At 65.9% G+C, this 14,461-nt stretch overlaps 2 protein-coding genes across 3 annotated transcripts; one reads left to right on the plus strand and one right to left on the minus strand.

Moving 5' to 3' along the window:
- Nucleotides 1-168: 168 nt before the first annotated feature.
- Nucleotides 169-4,572, minus strand: GPRIN1 (G protein regulated inducer of neurite outgrowth 1). Of its 2 annotated transcripts, none has more exons than XM_084536079.1 (3): nt 4,344-4,572; nt 2,910-3,004; nt 169-2,731 (listed from the first exon to the last, which is right to left on the minus strand). In XM_084536079.1, the coding sequence occupies exon 3, from the start codon at nt 2,700-2,702 to the stop codon at nt 1,437-1,439; it is 1,266 nt and encodes a 421-aa protein (XP_084392205.1). In that variant the 5' UTR covers nt 2,703-2,731; nt 2,910-3,004; nt 4,344-4,572; the 3' UTR covers nt 169-1,436. The 2 variants fall into 2 exon arrangements, with proteins under 2 accessions (XP_084392205.1, XP_084392206.1); XM_084536080.1 differs by lacking the exon at nt 4,344-4,572 and adding an exon at nt 3,887-3,946.
- Nucleotides 4,573-6,439: 1,867 nt separating this feature from the next.
- LOC311444388 (glutamate dehydrogenase, mitochondrial-like) lies at nt 6,440-13,629 on the plus strand (the record flags this gene model as incomplete). Its single annotated transcript, XM_084535506.1, has 12 exons — nt 6,440-6,851; nt 7,322-7,402; nt 7,826-7,881; nt 8,373-8,436; nt 8,983-9,077; nt 9,301-9,480; nt 10,692-10,829; nt 10,947-11,084; nt 11,757-11,837; nt 12,315-12,530; nt 12,834-12,896; nt 13,381-13,629. The coding sequence occupies 12 exons, from the start codon at nt 6,440-6,442 to the stop codon at nt 13,495-13,497; spliced, it is 1,641 nt and encodes a 546-aa protein (XP_084391632.1). The 3' UTR covers nt 13,498-13,629.
- Between the last annotated feature and the right edge of the window lie 832 nt (nt 13,630-14,461).

Here is a 14,461-nt window from a genome sequence, read left to right on the forward strand (position 1 = left end):
ATGCTCCCCACTGCTGCCAGCCAGCACCGGGTCCCCTTCTCCCGGCAGGAGGGCAGCCCAGTGCCACCGCAGGGCTCAGCACAGCTTCATGCCACCGGGACCCTTCCCGCGGCCACCCCGCTGCCCGTCACCCCACACCCCCCCGGGGAGAGGTGCCTGCAGCCCCACTCACAGCTTTCTGCAAGGTTTTATTACCCAACACCCAAGTTGACAAGTGTAGTCCTCCCCGCCCCTTCCTCCCCACACCCCCCCAACAAAAAAAAAAAAAGAAATGAAGAGGAAAAAGAAGAACATCAGGGACTGAGCCGCAGCACAGGGCTGGGGGGCAGGGGACGGGGGGGACACTGCACGGGCAGGGGGCTCCCAAGCACCCCCCAGGTGCAGCCTCCAGCAGCTCAGGTGCTCGCCCAGTTCCCGGGGCCCTGTGGGACCAGTCCTTTGCTGGGGTCGGGCTGGAGGGAGGACGAGGTGCTGGGTCCCGCGGTGCTGCTGGCAGGGGGATGCTCGCCCCCCCCGTGCGCCGACCCTGTGCTCCCAAAGCTTCCCAGCACGGCAGGGACGTAGGAAAAGTGTTTCAAAAGAGCCACGGCCCCGCAGGCCGCGGGGGAGGAGGTGGCTCGCAGCTGAAAGTGTCTCTTAAAAAGCTCCAAAAATGCAAACACCGTTCAGTAAAAGCCCCCCTCCCCACCCCACCCCCTGCAAAAACCCAGCGGTAAAAAGTGGCAGCGCTTTGTGGCCGGCACGGCCCCAGCTGCTGGACAGGAGAGCAGCGAGGGGACACGGGGACCCCCGCACAGGGACAAGCACCCCAGGCATCTCGGGCACCCACCAGGGTCCTGCTGGTGGCAGCGGGGCTGGGCAGGCAGGACGGACACGGCACCAGGGTGGGCTCTGTCCCCAGTGCCAGCTGTGACGGGGACACGGACGTGCCCCGTGCTCCAACGCAGCCAAGGAGGGTTGGGGGCATGGGGACAGCCCCCCCGAGCGCCTCCGGCCACAGTGACAGGGACAAGCAGCTGGTGGCCCCGAGCACATGGGCTCCGTGTCTCTGATGTGGCTGCCCCCACGCTCCTGTAAATCCATTTTGTGGGGTGGGCACGGCCAGGGGCGGGTGGCACCGCGATGCAGCAGCGGCTCCAGCACGGGCAGCGACGCTGCTGCCTGCGGTGCGGGGCTGGAGCCGGGGGGAGCCGGCAGCGACCTGCCCGTGTCCCGCTGCGAGCCCCTGCCACGTCCCAGAGGTGCCACCGGCACCGTGTCCCACGGCACCGCTGGCGGGGGTACCCCCGGTGAAGGAGATGCCTCATCCCTGCCTGCAGCGCTCCGTCGCCACCCGCCCTAGGAGCCCTGCACGCCGGCAGCAGGCGTCTCGGGGCAGCGGGGCAGGGTCCCCTCCCCGAGACCCCCACCCCCGTCCTGCCGGAGCGGGCAGGGGCTCACTCCATGGCGGGGCCGGCGCGGGAGCAGCACCGGGGCCGCCGGACGTTTTGCAGCAGAGCCCGAAAGACGCTGGGCTGCCTCTTCGCCTCGCCTTTGCGGGGGGCTCCCTTGACGGAGCCGGCGCGGGTGCTCTGCGGGGTCATCACCACCTGCCGCCCGTGCTCCTCGATCTGCTTCTCCAGGTGCTTCTGGATGGCCATGCCCAGCACCTCCACCTCCATGGAGGCCCCGTACACCTCCCACGTCATCCCCTTCTCGTCCCAGCTCACCTCCCGGATGGGCTCCGGAGCCTCCTCCACCGCCCCCTTCACGTGCACCTCGGGGTACGAGGCCTGCGGGGACTTGGCCACCGGCGTCATGGGCCCGGTGGCCACCGAGCGGGTCTCCACGGGCATGGACACCTGCATCTCCGCGTCCTTCTTGGAGGGGGCTGCCCCCGGGTGCGGGGCGGCGGCGGAGCCCGGCTCTCTCTTGGGGAAGGTGAAGGCGGCGGCCCCGTCCGGGGGGCTCATGGGGCTCAGGGCCACCGACACCAGGGACGCCCGGCTGTCCACTTGCGTCCCCATGTCCTGCGTCCCGGCATCCTGAGGCGGGGTCACCTCGAACGAGTAGGACTCGCACAGCAGCTTGGCTGTCCGGGGCTGCTGGCTGCTCTCGGCATCTGCGCTCCCCTCGCCTCTGCCCTGACCCCCTCCGGGGGGGGCGGCCGTGCCTCCCTGCAGGGGCTTGGCAGCCTCAGCGCCCCCCGCCTGGGGGACAGCACCCGGGGACGCGTCTGTGCCGCCCTGGGGCTGCTCCTGGCTTGGCATCAGGGGGCTGCCAGTCCCCGGTGCTCCCGTGGCCGGCTCCAGGAACGCCACGTGCTTGGCCGGAGCCGGCGCGCTCCCCGCGTCCTTGCTGGGCGCCTTGAGGCAGGGCTCGGGCAGGGGGGGCACGGGGGCAGCTTTCTCCTTCGGGGTGCCGGGGCCTGCGGGACCACAGGCGGGGGCAGTGCCGACGGGTGCCGCGCAGCTCCCTGCCGCTGCGCTCCCGAGTGCACCGGGAGCCGGTCCTGTCGGCACTGGCGCCTTCTCCGCCGAGCCCGGGGCCTCGGGCTCAGCCCCGCAGCAGTTCCTCATGGCACGGCCGCCCGCGGCGCAGCCGGAGCTGGGCAGGCGCTCACCCACCGCCGGGCAGCCCGGGGAGCCGGCGCCGGGCTCGCAGGCGTCCTCGGCCTCGCGGCTCAGCAGCTGCAAGCCCTCGGGCTCCTTAGCGCTGCCCATGCCCGGGGAAGGCTTCTCCCATGCTAATCCTGCAAGAGAGGGGATGGGGCGGTGAGCGGGGCGCTCACCCCGGCCCCCCCAGGGCTGGGGACAGTCGGATGCCGACTGTTTCTTTCCGTGCCGCCTGCACCAACAGGTCAGGCACCGGGTGCTCGGTGGTGCTCAGCGCCCACCCCGGGGAAAGGAAGAGCAGTGGCAGCCTCTTACCACAAACGCCAGCCTTCCCCCGGCGTGGTCGAGCCAGGAGTGGGATTCAGGTGCTGCTGCAGCTCCCGGGGCCGCGGGGACGTGGCCTGGAGACCCTGCGGAGGGAGAGCAGCTCGAGAGCATCCGTCGGTACCCGGCAGAGCACCGGGGCTGCTCGGCACGGCGTGGGGCGAGGGCACCCGTTTGGGCCGGGCACGCAGGCAGGCTGCAGCCACCCTGGGGGCACCACCAGCCCCCTCCTCTCCGTGCCCACCCGACCCTCGACCCCCGGCAGCTGCACTTTTGTGGGTGCTGAGGGCCCGGGGGGGCTGCAGAGCTCAACGGGGGGCTGGGGGCTGTCAGAGCCGTGCCCCGGGCAGGGCAGGGGCTGCCAGCTGGGCACCCCGCACCCTCACCCTGTGCATGGCACCCACACCCCGATGGGCACGAGGCCACGCGGGGTGTGCCAGGCGCCGGGGGGACACCACCTGGTGTCACACAACCGCCCCCAAACACCCTCCAGCCCCTATGGGGGCAGCCCCACCCCACGGGGGTCGTGGCAGCCCCGAGCTCCCCGGACCCCAGCAGCTCAGGCGGTGCCACCGGGAGCGGGGACCACGCTGCCACCACCCCCTCCGCGCCCCTGGCACCCCGGCGCCCACCTCCCCACGCAGCCCCCGAGCCCCCCCCAGGCGGCACCTCCCCTCGGGGCCGGGCCGAGCCCACCCTGCGGGCACCCAGGGGCGCTGCGGGCACCCACAAGGGGGGGGGTGCTCGGTGCCTCGTTGCGAGGTGGGGGGCGCACCCATCCCCGGGGCACACGCGTGTGCGCACAGCCGGCGGCTCGGGCACACGCACGGGGGCACGCGGACGCGCACGGGCACGCGCCCGGCCGAGCCCCGAACAAAGCCGCCCCCCCCCCTTCTCCGCCATCCCCTCCCCGGTTACCGGAGGGGGGGGGGGACCCCGCCACGTGCGCGCCCCGGGGCCGCCGTTACCTGCGGCTGCCGCCCGGTCCCGTCCCGTCCCGTCCCGCTCCGCTCCGCTCCGGCGCGGTGGCGGCCGCGAGCATGCGTGGGGCGGCGGCGGCGGCGGGGGCGGTGCCGGTGTGGGGAGGGGGGGGGGGGGGCACCGGGATTTGGGGGGGCGAACGGGGGTGGCGTCGGTACCGGGCCAGCATCTGTCGCTGCCACCCCGCTGCCCGCCCAGCGCACCCCAACCCCGGGACCCCCACCCTGCAGCCCCCCCCCCGGCACCTCGGGGTGTGGGTGGGGGTCAGCCCGGTACAGCCGCCCCGGGACCCCCAGGGCTGTGCCACCCCGATGCGCCCCGGTGCAGCGGGCACGTGGCCGGCACCGTGGCCTGGCCGGTGGGTCCGTGGCACGACCCCCCCGTGGCACCGTCCCCCGGGTGGGGTGGGGGTGGCAGTGGCACGGAGCCCCTTCCCCTCCCTACCTCGTGCTGCAGGAGGATGCTTCGCTCCCCGGCATCACCGCGGGGTCTTTGGCGTTGGCTGCACCCCACGGCCACCGGCCCCGAGGGACGGGGACACCGGGGCTCCCCGCTGTCACCACCGAGGGGACGAGGAGGGCTCCCGCACACCCCTCGCCCGGGGGGAGCACGGGGAGGGGAGAACGTCCCCGTCTCCCTCCCGGCAGCGCTGCCTCTGCTCCCGGGCTCAGGCTTTGTCTAACTCCTTCCCACGCACTCCCGCTCGCGCTGCGGGGGGGAAGGCGGCCTGCTCGCCTCGCCTCGCCTCGGGGGGCTCACGGCCCCCCTCCCGGGGGGTGCCCGCCTGCCCCCCAGCACCCTGCGGGGCCAGCGTCGTCTCCCTGCCCCGGGGATGTCGCGCTTGGGGTAGTGTCCCATGCACAGGGACACGCGGTGAGCCCCCACTGTGCTACCACGGTATGGGGTGGCGGGGGGCTCCATCACCCGATGTGGGGCACCAACAACCGTGATCCACTCGTGGTTCACCCTCTGTGGCCCCCCCCATGGCAGTGGGGACCGAGGGAGGGACAGCCACAGCCACCAGCCCCATCTGCTGCTCCTGCCACCTCTCCTCCATCCTGGCACCCATGGGTGCCACCAGACTCCCTCTGGAGAGGATGGTGCAACAGGTCTGTGGAACATCCTGAGGATTGGTCTGTGGGGCAGGAGCTTGGGGCCAGGGGGGTAACATTAACCCTCAGTTGGGGTTTCCCCATTGTGGGGTTAATGTTAACCCCCCCAGCCCTATAGATCTATAGGGTGGCGCAGCGCCGGCGCGATGGGAGCTGGCACACCTGGTTGCCTGGAGACAGGGGAGGTTGGCGGTGGAAATGCTCCTTCCAGTAAACAGCGAGGCTGGAACAAAACCCCGAATGCTAAAAATAGGGAGGAAGGATATCAAAATAAAGAGCGCTGCCTTGCCTCCCCAGGGCACCCCCACGCCACTGCTGGGCACCCCAAAAAGCCAGGGGACGGATGGGGCACATGCATGGGCAGTGACAGGAGTGGGTCTGTGCTGCTGCGGGATCCCAGAGCCCCAATCCCAGACCCCATAGCAGCCGGCACCTTGCCTGGATGGCTGTGCTGCACCAGCTCGTCACGCACGGTGCACAATTGGTGCACTCACAGCCAGGTGTTTGCACGGCCACGGCCACACACTGTCCCCAACCCCGGGCTGTGCTAGTCCCAGTTTAGCACTTACTGGTCCCAGTTGGCCCCCTGTGCAGCTGGGTATGGTAAGGGGCACCCCAGCTACGGGTTTACATCTGGGTTTATGCTGCCCCATGGGGGCTCGAGCCCAGGCTGGGGATGGGGAGGACAGGGGACACCGCAGGCAGAGCCAGGTCCTGGCGGAGAACAGGACCCCGGGGCTGTAGGGCCGCATCCTTCCTGCTCACACCTCAACCCCCCTGCTCTCCCCTTCCCCATCAGCACCTCGTATCCCAGCCCCTGCGTGTCCCAGCCCCTCCGTGGGGGGCTGGCGTGCGCCTCTCCCCTCCCTGCAGCCAGCCTTCCTCCCCGGCCAGCTGCCTTCTTCCTCCTCCTCCTCTCCCCACCCGGGCACCTCCGGGCTGGCAGGATAACAATAGCGAGGAGGATGAGTAAGATGGTCCCCATTGCCTTGGCAACGCACTCCCGCGCTCCCCCGGCTCGCGAGGAGCCAGGCAGCTGCCTGAAAAGCGCATCCTCCCCGCGGGGAGGGGGCCGCGGGCGCAGGTAGCGTGGCAGCCCCCTCCCTCCGCGCCGCGGCCTGCCTCCCACGCGTGCACGGGCAGCGCCACGTGAACGCACCAGGCGCACCCACGCCAGCCGAGCCCGCACCCGGCACCCACAGCCCCGGGGGGCTGACGGGGTTGCCCCCAGTACCGGGGCAAGCGTAGGCTACAGGTGTAGGACCGCACTCAGCCCCCTCCCCAAGCCAGGCTGCGTCCCGGCGGGCAGCACCCGCTGCGGGGTGGCAGAGCCACAGATGCTTTGGGGTGGCACGAACGCTCCTGGGAGGTCCAAAAAACACCTTGAAAGCCCTCAAAACGGCGCTGCCTGCCCACTGCCTCGGCTCCATGACACTCATGCCATGCGACTGGCCATCAAAATGGCGGCGGCGGGGCGGCCATTTTGAGGGCGGCAGGGCAGCCATGTGGAGGGCAGCGGGGAGGCTGCGGGGCCGTGGTGGAGCTGGAGTGGTGCCGGGGCAGTGCCGGGCCGGGGGGAGCCTGGCGGGGGGCAGCCCCGATGCCCCCGGGCTGCTGGCCATGGTGGAGACTTTCTACGGGCGGGCGGCCAGCCTGGCGCTGCAGTCGGCGGCGGGGAGGCCGGGAAGGCTGCCCTGGCTGCGCGGGCTACTGGAGACCATCCGGAGCTGCAGCTATGTGCTGGAGGTGGCCTTCCCCCTGCGCCGGGACGGCGGCACCTGGGAGGTGGTGCAGGGCTGGCGGGCACAGCACAGCCAGCACCGCCTGCCCTGCAAAGGGGGTGAGGGAGCCGCGGTCTCTGTCCCACATGTCCTCCCTTTTGGTTCACCCCTCCTGCAGCCCCCTCTGGATGTCAGCGTGTGGCTCGTGGCCGTCCCCGTGTGCCTTTGAGTCCCTGTCCTAAATGCCACGTGCTCACTGAGGGTGTAACGCACCCCAAACGTGCCCCATAGCGGTCACGGTTGTTCCCGAGGGGGCCCAACCTCCTGTCCCCTCCCAGAGGTGCTCCCCGAAGCTGTCCCGTGTCTGTAGGATGGCTGGTGGTTAGGAGGTTGTTTTCCATTCTGTGGTTGTCTGGAGGAACGAGCCCAGCTGAATGATTTCTGATCACCTATTGTGACTGGATGCTGCTGTTACAGAGGAGTCAAAGCCTTGCCTACATTTCCTCTGTGCTGTTTGTGGCAAAAAAAAAAAAAAAAAGGAAAGAAAAAGGCAGGTACTCTTCATTTCTTCTCTCTCCTCTTTTCCCAGGGGTTCGTTTCAGCAGTTCAATCGGCGTCGATGAAGTAAAAGCCCTGGCTGCATTAATGACATACAAATGTGCCGTGGTGGGTAAGTACCAGAGGAGCGTAAAAGCGCGCGGTGACTTGGGCATGGGATGGGGCCGCGGCGCGGTGACTCAGAGCAGCTCGTTAGGTGCTTTGAAAAGCAGAAGCGCTCTGGAGGTGCAGGATGTTCCTCCGGGCACTGATGCGCGAGGCCCAGGCTCGCTGCGGCTGCAGAATGCACTGCCGGGCGGCCGGGACATGGGCGTGCATCAGGGAGCGCCAGGCGTTGTGCTTCTCACATGCAGGCTCTGTGTTGTCATGGATTCAGCGCTGCCGGGCGGTGGTTGTGGCAGGCTCGGGGTCTGTATCCTGCCTGCTTTCCTCCACACAGCATCTTAGGGGGGAGCTGTGCGTGGCGGGGGGGGGGGGTGCGTGCTTGTTGGGGGCAGGCGGGGAGCATCTGGCTGCCTCACCCGGTCTTTTGCAGATGTTCCTTTCGGTGGTGCCGTGGCGGGTGTGAGGATTGATCCCAGGAAATACTCGGTGAGCTCCCCCCCTCCTTCCCCTGCTGGCGGCCCATAACTCACGCTCCATTTGCACAGCCCTTCCTCTCCGCGTATCGCAGCGATGCGCTCTGACAAGCGGGGGGGGGAAGCCGCTTGCAGTGAGTAACACTCACCCAGCAACTGTGAAAAGCAGCTCTGGGGGGGAGACGGGGGTGGTGAACTCTGATTTACGGTTCAGTGCGTGCAGACAGACACAGGCTGAAAGACTCCGGAGCAGGGACGCTGCCCTGCTGCTGCTGTGGTGCTGGGGGAAGGTGCAAATCAGCAAGGGGCTGGATGGGGAGGGGTCAAAGGGACCCCGAGTTCACACATCTCTTTTTTTGACATAGCAAGGGAGAATTATCCCCCTGCAGACATCAGGGTGTGCTGTGTAGAGGCGGGGAAGGGGAGCTGTTGGGTGCTGGACCTTGGCTCCCTGATTTTTCTTGGGGCCTGTAGTAACAACAGTGTTTTGATGCTCTCGCACAGGAACACGAGCTGGAGAAAATAACGAGACATTTTACTATAGAGATGGCCAAGAAGGGATTTATAGGTGAGAGTGGTTTTTTCCCCATTCCATAAGAAGTGAGCGGGTTGCAGGCAGCGGAGCAGACAGCGACCACCCACTGGGCACTGCCCTGCTGCTCTGCTGGCAGGTCACTGCTCCTCCCTGTCTCGGCTGTGAATTTGGAGCAGGGAGAGCCCCACATAGCACCAAACACAGCAGCAGCTGGCCCAGGCTGCACTGTAGGTGCTGCTGATCAGCAAGGGCACTGCCCTTGGTTCCCGCTGGCCTGCACGGACACATGGAGAGGAGGGAGAGTTTCTCCTGCTCAGCAGATGCTAGTCGCAAAACAACAACCTTTGTGTTCCCTTTTTACTTGAAAATGCTTGGAAGGGATGTGGCAAAGACCCTGTAAAAGCTGAAGATGCTAATGCAAGGGAGGCTGGGAATATGCTGGTACATGGGCAGCTCCGGGCTTTGGATGGGGCATTCCTTGGTGTGCCCAAGAACACAACCAGCCTGTGGAAACCATATGTACATATGCCAATGGCCGGAGCAAATTTGACAGATTTGACAGATTTTCCTCCTCCACAGGGCCTGGGATTGATGTGCTGGCCCCTGATGTCAGTACCGGGGAACGGGAGATGTGCTGGATAGCTGACACCTACACCTACACGCTGGGGTACCGGGTAAGCTCCAGCGCTGCTGGTTCGGAGCCCAGGGTGCTGTGGGTGTCACGAGGGTTTGTGCCTAGGGGCCCTTTCCAGGGACTTGCTGCAGTTTTAGCTGAGGCTCGGGGCTGGATGAAGGACGCCAAGGCTTGAGGAATGCACATTTAGCTCAGGGTGCTTCTCTGGAGGACTCAGACCAGGGGAGACCTTAACCACTGCTCTTCCCTGCCCGGCCTCGCAGGACATCAATGCCCTGGCCTGCGTCACCGGGAAGTCCATCAGCCAGGGAGGGGTCCAAGGGCGACACTCTGCCACCGGGCGCGGGGTGCTGCATGGCATCGAGAACTACATCAACAACACGCACTACATGGACTGCATCGGCATGAGCCCCGGCTTGCCCGGCAAGACCTTCGTGCTGCAGGTGAGTGCCCAGCCCCCTGCAGCTCTGAGGAGGGCACTTCTCTGGCGTCTTTCTGCTGCTTCTTTCTGGGAGAGCTTTCAGCCTCAGCTCCTGCAGCACTGCCCAGAGACGATTTCCTGAGCCCCTGGCTCCTGAGCCCCAAGCATGTCACCTCCACCTGCTGGTGAGCTGTTCAGCACCAGGTCCACAGAGCTGGCCCATCCCTGCAAACAAAACCTCTGTAAGGTTTCAAGCAGAAGAACTCACCATGGCAGCTGGCATGGCCAAATTTGCTCCTTTGAGCAGTTTTTCAGACCGGCTGCATACGGAGGCTCAGGGGTGAGTGCTGCTCACACGGTGCAGGCATTTCCAACATTTCTCCCTAGCCATCCACTAACACCACATAAATAGGAGCTGCAACAAACCCTGGTCTGTGCAGCCACAGAGAGGACAGGAGACAGGATACGGAGCTCTGGTGGCTCTGGTGGAAGGAGCTGGTCCTTGTGGTGGCTTCACATTTCTGTCACCAGCCGAGTGAGCTCTGAGGTTCCCCGCTGCGAAGCTTGTGGGCGCAGCCCCCATCCCTTGGGGTGCTCTGTGGGTCTGGGAGCAAGCTGGGACCTCAGGGTGCCAGCCCTGCCTCTTCCCCTCTCCTCCCAGGAAGGGCTTTCCCTCCCCTGCAGCCAGGCCTTGCTCCCAGCCGCGGTGAGGTGCTTCCCCCTGCTGCATCTCCTGCAGCTGCTGCTCTCGGCCGCTGCTGCCCCAACACCACTGAGCCAACACCGCTCTGCCTGCAGCTTGGCTGGCTGCATTTTCTGCTGAGCCCAGTGCTCTTTGGAAGGAGAAATAAACAGAGCAGTGCGAGGTGCCGGAGGAATGCTCAGATTGTGCCTAGGCGCTGTGCGGTGCCCAACAAAGGGCTGTGCTTCTCACTGCATCAGTTTGCTGTTGAGATCGGCTCGTAGAAACTGAACAGCGTGCTGTGCTTGGAACATCACGTCCAGGAGCTCTGGAGGTGATAAAGACAGGCTGAGCTGGGAGCCACAGGGTCTGCTTCGTACAACCCTGTAGCCAGCCATGGTGGTCTCTGTCCTGCCAGCACCTCGTCTACCTCCAGCCGGGGCGCTCACAAGGGTCAGCTAGGTCGGGGATGCTGTTCCTGTTGCACAGCTCTCTGTTTGGCCCCACTCCTTCCCTCTGCCCCGAGCTGTCGCTGCTCTGTGTTGCTGCAGGGCTTTGGCAAGGTGGGGCTGCACACCATGAAGTACCTGCACCAGTTTGGAGCCCGCTGCATCTGCGTTGGGGAGACAGACGGGGCCATTTACAATCCCAGTGGGATCAACCCCAAGGAGCTGGAAGACTACGAGAGAGTGAGTTGAGCCTGTTCTGAACGGGTGGTGGTGGGTGCTTGTCCTCAAAGCATCCATGGAGCAGGGGCTGCCCCGCGTCTCCTGCAGAGCCCAGCTTGGCTCTCCTTCTCGCCCCAGGGCCATGGCACCATAGTTGGCTTCCCGAAAGCAGAGCCCTATGAGGGCAGCATCCTGGAGGTGCCCTGCGACATCCTCATCCCTGCTGCTATTGAGAAACAGCTCACGAGGGAGAACGCGCCCCGGGTGCAAGCCAAGGTACAGAGAGCCCACAGCATGCGCTCCCCCTGGGGACCTGCTGTGTGCTGTAGCATCAGCTGGGGCACTCAGCACCCCAGGGAGGTGTCACGTCACCTCGCTGACAACGTGCCCCCTGTGCCAGAGGGACAGAGAGTGAGGCAGAGGTAGCAGGTCACGTAACGGAGGGGAAGAGGGAAGCCTAAGCCCTCCCATTTGCTGGCAGGAGCAAGGAATCTTGAGTGACCTTGGCTGGCTCTGCTGGCATCCTCAGCATTCGCTACTTTACCACATCCTCCCCCAGGGCAGAGGAGATGAGATCCTTGAAGGTGCTGGGTGTTACAGTGTGGGCACTGGAAATCAGAGGCAGCAGATAAGAGTGAGCGAAGCAGGGAACTGCTCCAGAAAGCAGCTTCCAGCCTCCACTGTGAGCTTCAGGTCCAAAGGGACAAGGCATGCTGGCACCTGGGACTTTGTCACGGCCAAGGTCTTTTGCAGCCTGAACCTTTAATCATCTCTTGCAAAACATGAGGTCTGAGCATCTGCGGGCCCTGAACAGCCTCGGTGGGGAGGCGAGCACTCAAAACTCTGCCACTAGAAGTGACCTGGTGGGGGGGATAACAGCAGCCCAGGCCTGGTTTCTCCTTCCATTTCTCCTGTCCCATGTCACCTCTGCTCTGCTTGTGCTTTCAGATCATCGTTGAAGCTGCCAACGGCCCCACTACACCCGCAGCACACGACATATTCCTGCAAAGAAACATCCTGGTCATCCCGGTACGTCCATCCCCAGTGCGTGGGGAGGTGGCAGGCTCACGGTGGTGTTGGCTGCACTGATGTGGATCCAGCCTGGCTTTGCAAGGCTCCGAGATCAGGCAGCATTCACAGTGCTGCCGCAGTTGTTTCCTGCCTCACTCCAGCTGCCGAGCAAATCCGGGGAGCTCAGCTTGCTGCTTTCCCTTCTGTGCCCTCCCGGTTCTTGGCTGCAAGCGGTGGCAGACCCCAGGGCTCCTGGCTGTCACCAGCAGGTCCTGCAGTCATGTTTGGCCAGCAGCAAACTGCCACATCACAGCTGGTGTCTCTGGTCAGAGACTCTGCAGCCCTAGGACTCAGCCAGCCCGGTAACCTCAGGGTGTCCCTGAGGGCAGGAGTGGGGAGGGGCTGAAGGCAGAGGGGGGAGGACCCCCCCAGATCAATCCTGGGTCTCGGGGTCACTCGAGGCAGCAGACGACGAGCGTGTGCTGCCCTCGGCAGGACGTGTACGTGAACGCCGGTGGCGTGACCGTGTCCTTCTTCGAGTGGCTGAAGAACCTGAACCACGTTAGCTACGGCCGCCTCAGCTTCCAGTACGAGTGGGAGTCGAGCCACTACCTGCTGCAGTCAGTGCAGCACAGCCTGGAGCGCTGCTTCGGCAAGGCCCGAGGGGAGATCCCCATCCTCCCGTCCCCCGAGCTCCAGGCTCGCGTGTCCGTAAGTGCCTGCAGCAGGGTGGCTGTCCTGGATGCTGGTTGCACAGTCCCTGGCACCCCTGTCTGCTGCCCCCAGCAGGGTGTGGGATGTGGGGTGTGCGTGGTGCCGTGCCGCTGTCGGTGGGCAGTTGCCTTCCCCTGGTGTGGGGACAGCTGGGACAGGGCACTGGGTGTCCTGGGTGCCCCCCACGCAGAGCCCCCCGGGCCAGCTGAGGGTGCCGACCCGTGGTGCTCTGTGGGGCTGCGTTTGGTAAATCAGCCCAGCCTCCCCCCAAAAAAAAGATTAATTTGCTGTCCCCCTCAGGGTGCCTCAGAGCAGGACATCGTGTACGCGGGACTGGCCTACACCATGGAGCAGTCAGCCAAGGTACCTCGCGGGGCTCCTGGCCTTACCCCAGCCCTCGCTGCGGGGGCTCTGCCTGCAGGGTGCCCACCCTCAGCACCGCTCGAGGCCTGGGTTCCCCTTCCCCTGCTGGCTGTGGCCGCAGCTCGGGTAAAGCCTCTTGCTCAGCAGTCCCCCGCTGCTCCTGGCACAGAGGGAGCACCTCCTGGGTCCCTGTCCTTCTCCCTGTCCCCCTGAACCTTCGGGTCCCATTCCCAGGATTGTTTAGATGATCCCCGACACGCAGCCTGGTGCTGGCGGTGCTGGGGGAGGCCTCGTGCCACCCCTGGGGGCAGCAGCCCTGTGCCGTGCTCAGCAGTGGGCACCCAGGGGTGGCCTCGTGCCCTTTGGGTGCTGCTGTGGCTGTGGTTTAGTCCTCGCACACACTGCGTGCCCCCTCCTCCCTGCCTCCCCCTTTGCCCCCAGACCTTTCCAGCACACGGCGGCCTCACAGCGCCTCTCCCCTCAGCAAATCATGGACGTGGCTGCGAGGTACAACCTGGGCCTGGACCAGCGAACCGCTGCCTACCTGTGTGCACTGGAGAAGGTGCTCACCGTGTACAACGAGGCCGGCTTCACCTACTGACAGCACCCGCCAGGCTGCACGGGACAAGGACGGGCTGCCACGCGGGGAGGGACACAGGTCTGCTGCGCAGAGGTGCCCCGATACCGCCTGGGGAAGCCCCGGTCTCTATAAATGGTTTCTTTTGATGGTTTATATGCTCTCTCCCTTGTGCCTGGCTCTCAGCTCTCCTGGGCAGTGCGGGCTGGATTCGTCCCTCCACACCCGCTCTGCCCCAGCCCCTTTGCAGCCTCCTGGTCACAGCAGGATGTCTGGCTGTGCCCCAGCTGCCCCCGTGCCACGCTGCTCTCCTGGGAGCGCTCTGCCGCATGCTGCAGGACTTCTTGGCCAGCTAGGGGAGCTCTTCCGAAAAGCTGAGCTAAACCAACTTGTCCTCCTTCTGCCAGGGGCTGAAGCCCTGCAGCGCTGCTGCCCGGGGACCCACTGCAGCACAGCCGGTCCTGCAGCACTCCCAGCCTGGCTCTGGGGACACAGCACGGGGGGTCCCACGCCCCCCTGCAGCCTGTCTCACCTTCAGCTGCTGCTCGTATCCGCCTCCCTCCCCAAAACTGTACCCCCGGGGAGAGCCCCAGCTCAGGCTGCTTAACAGCGTGCCCAGCAGTGCATGGGGAGCGCTGCAGGCACTGCTGCAACTGGTGCAGACACGGGGATGGGAGCCAGGGCCGGGATCTGCAGGCGTCAGCAGACCTGTTGTGTGCCTGTGCTGACTGCTGCAGCTTCGCTCCTCACCGGCAAAGCTGGCGAGCCAGCATGGGTGAGGAATTTAATACGATCCGCGCAGGGGCAGGCTCAGCAGAACCTCTCCCCGCTGCCTCTGCTGCAGCAGAGGGGCTGCAGGCTGCCTGGGGACACAGTTTGGTCTGGGGGTCCCACCCGGTGGGAGCTGGAGGCCCAAAGATTGCCCTCTGGGGTGGGCGCAGAGGAGATGTCCTCCTTTGCTCCGTGCTCGTAGCACAAGGATCGGGGT

This window comes from Aythya ferina, assembly GCF_964211825.1.
Source record: "Aythya ferina genome assembly, chromosome: 14".
Lineage (NCBI taxonomy): Eukaryota > Metazoa > Chordata > Aves > Anseriformes > Anatidae > Aythya > Aythya ferina.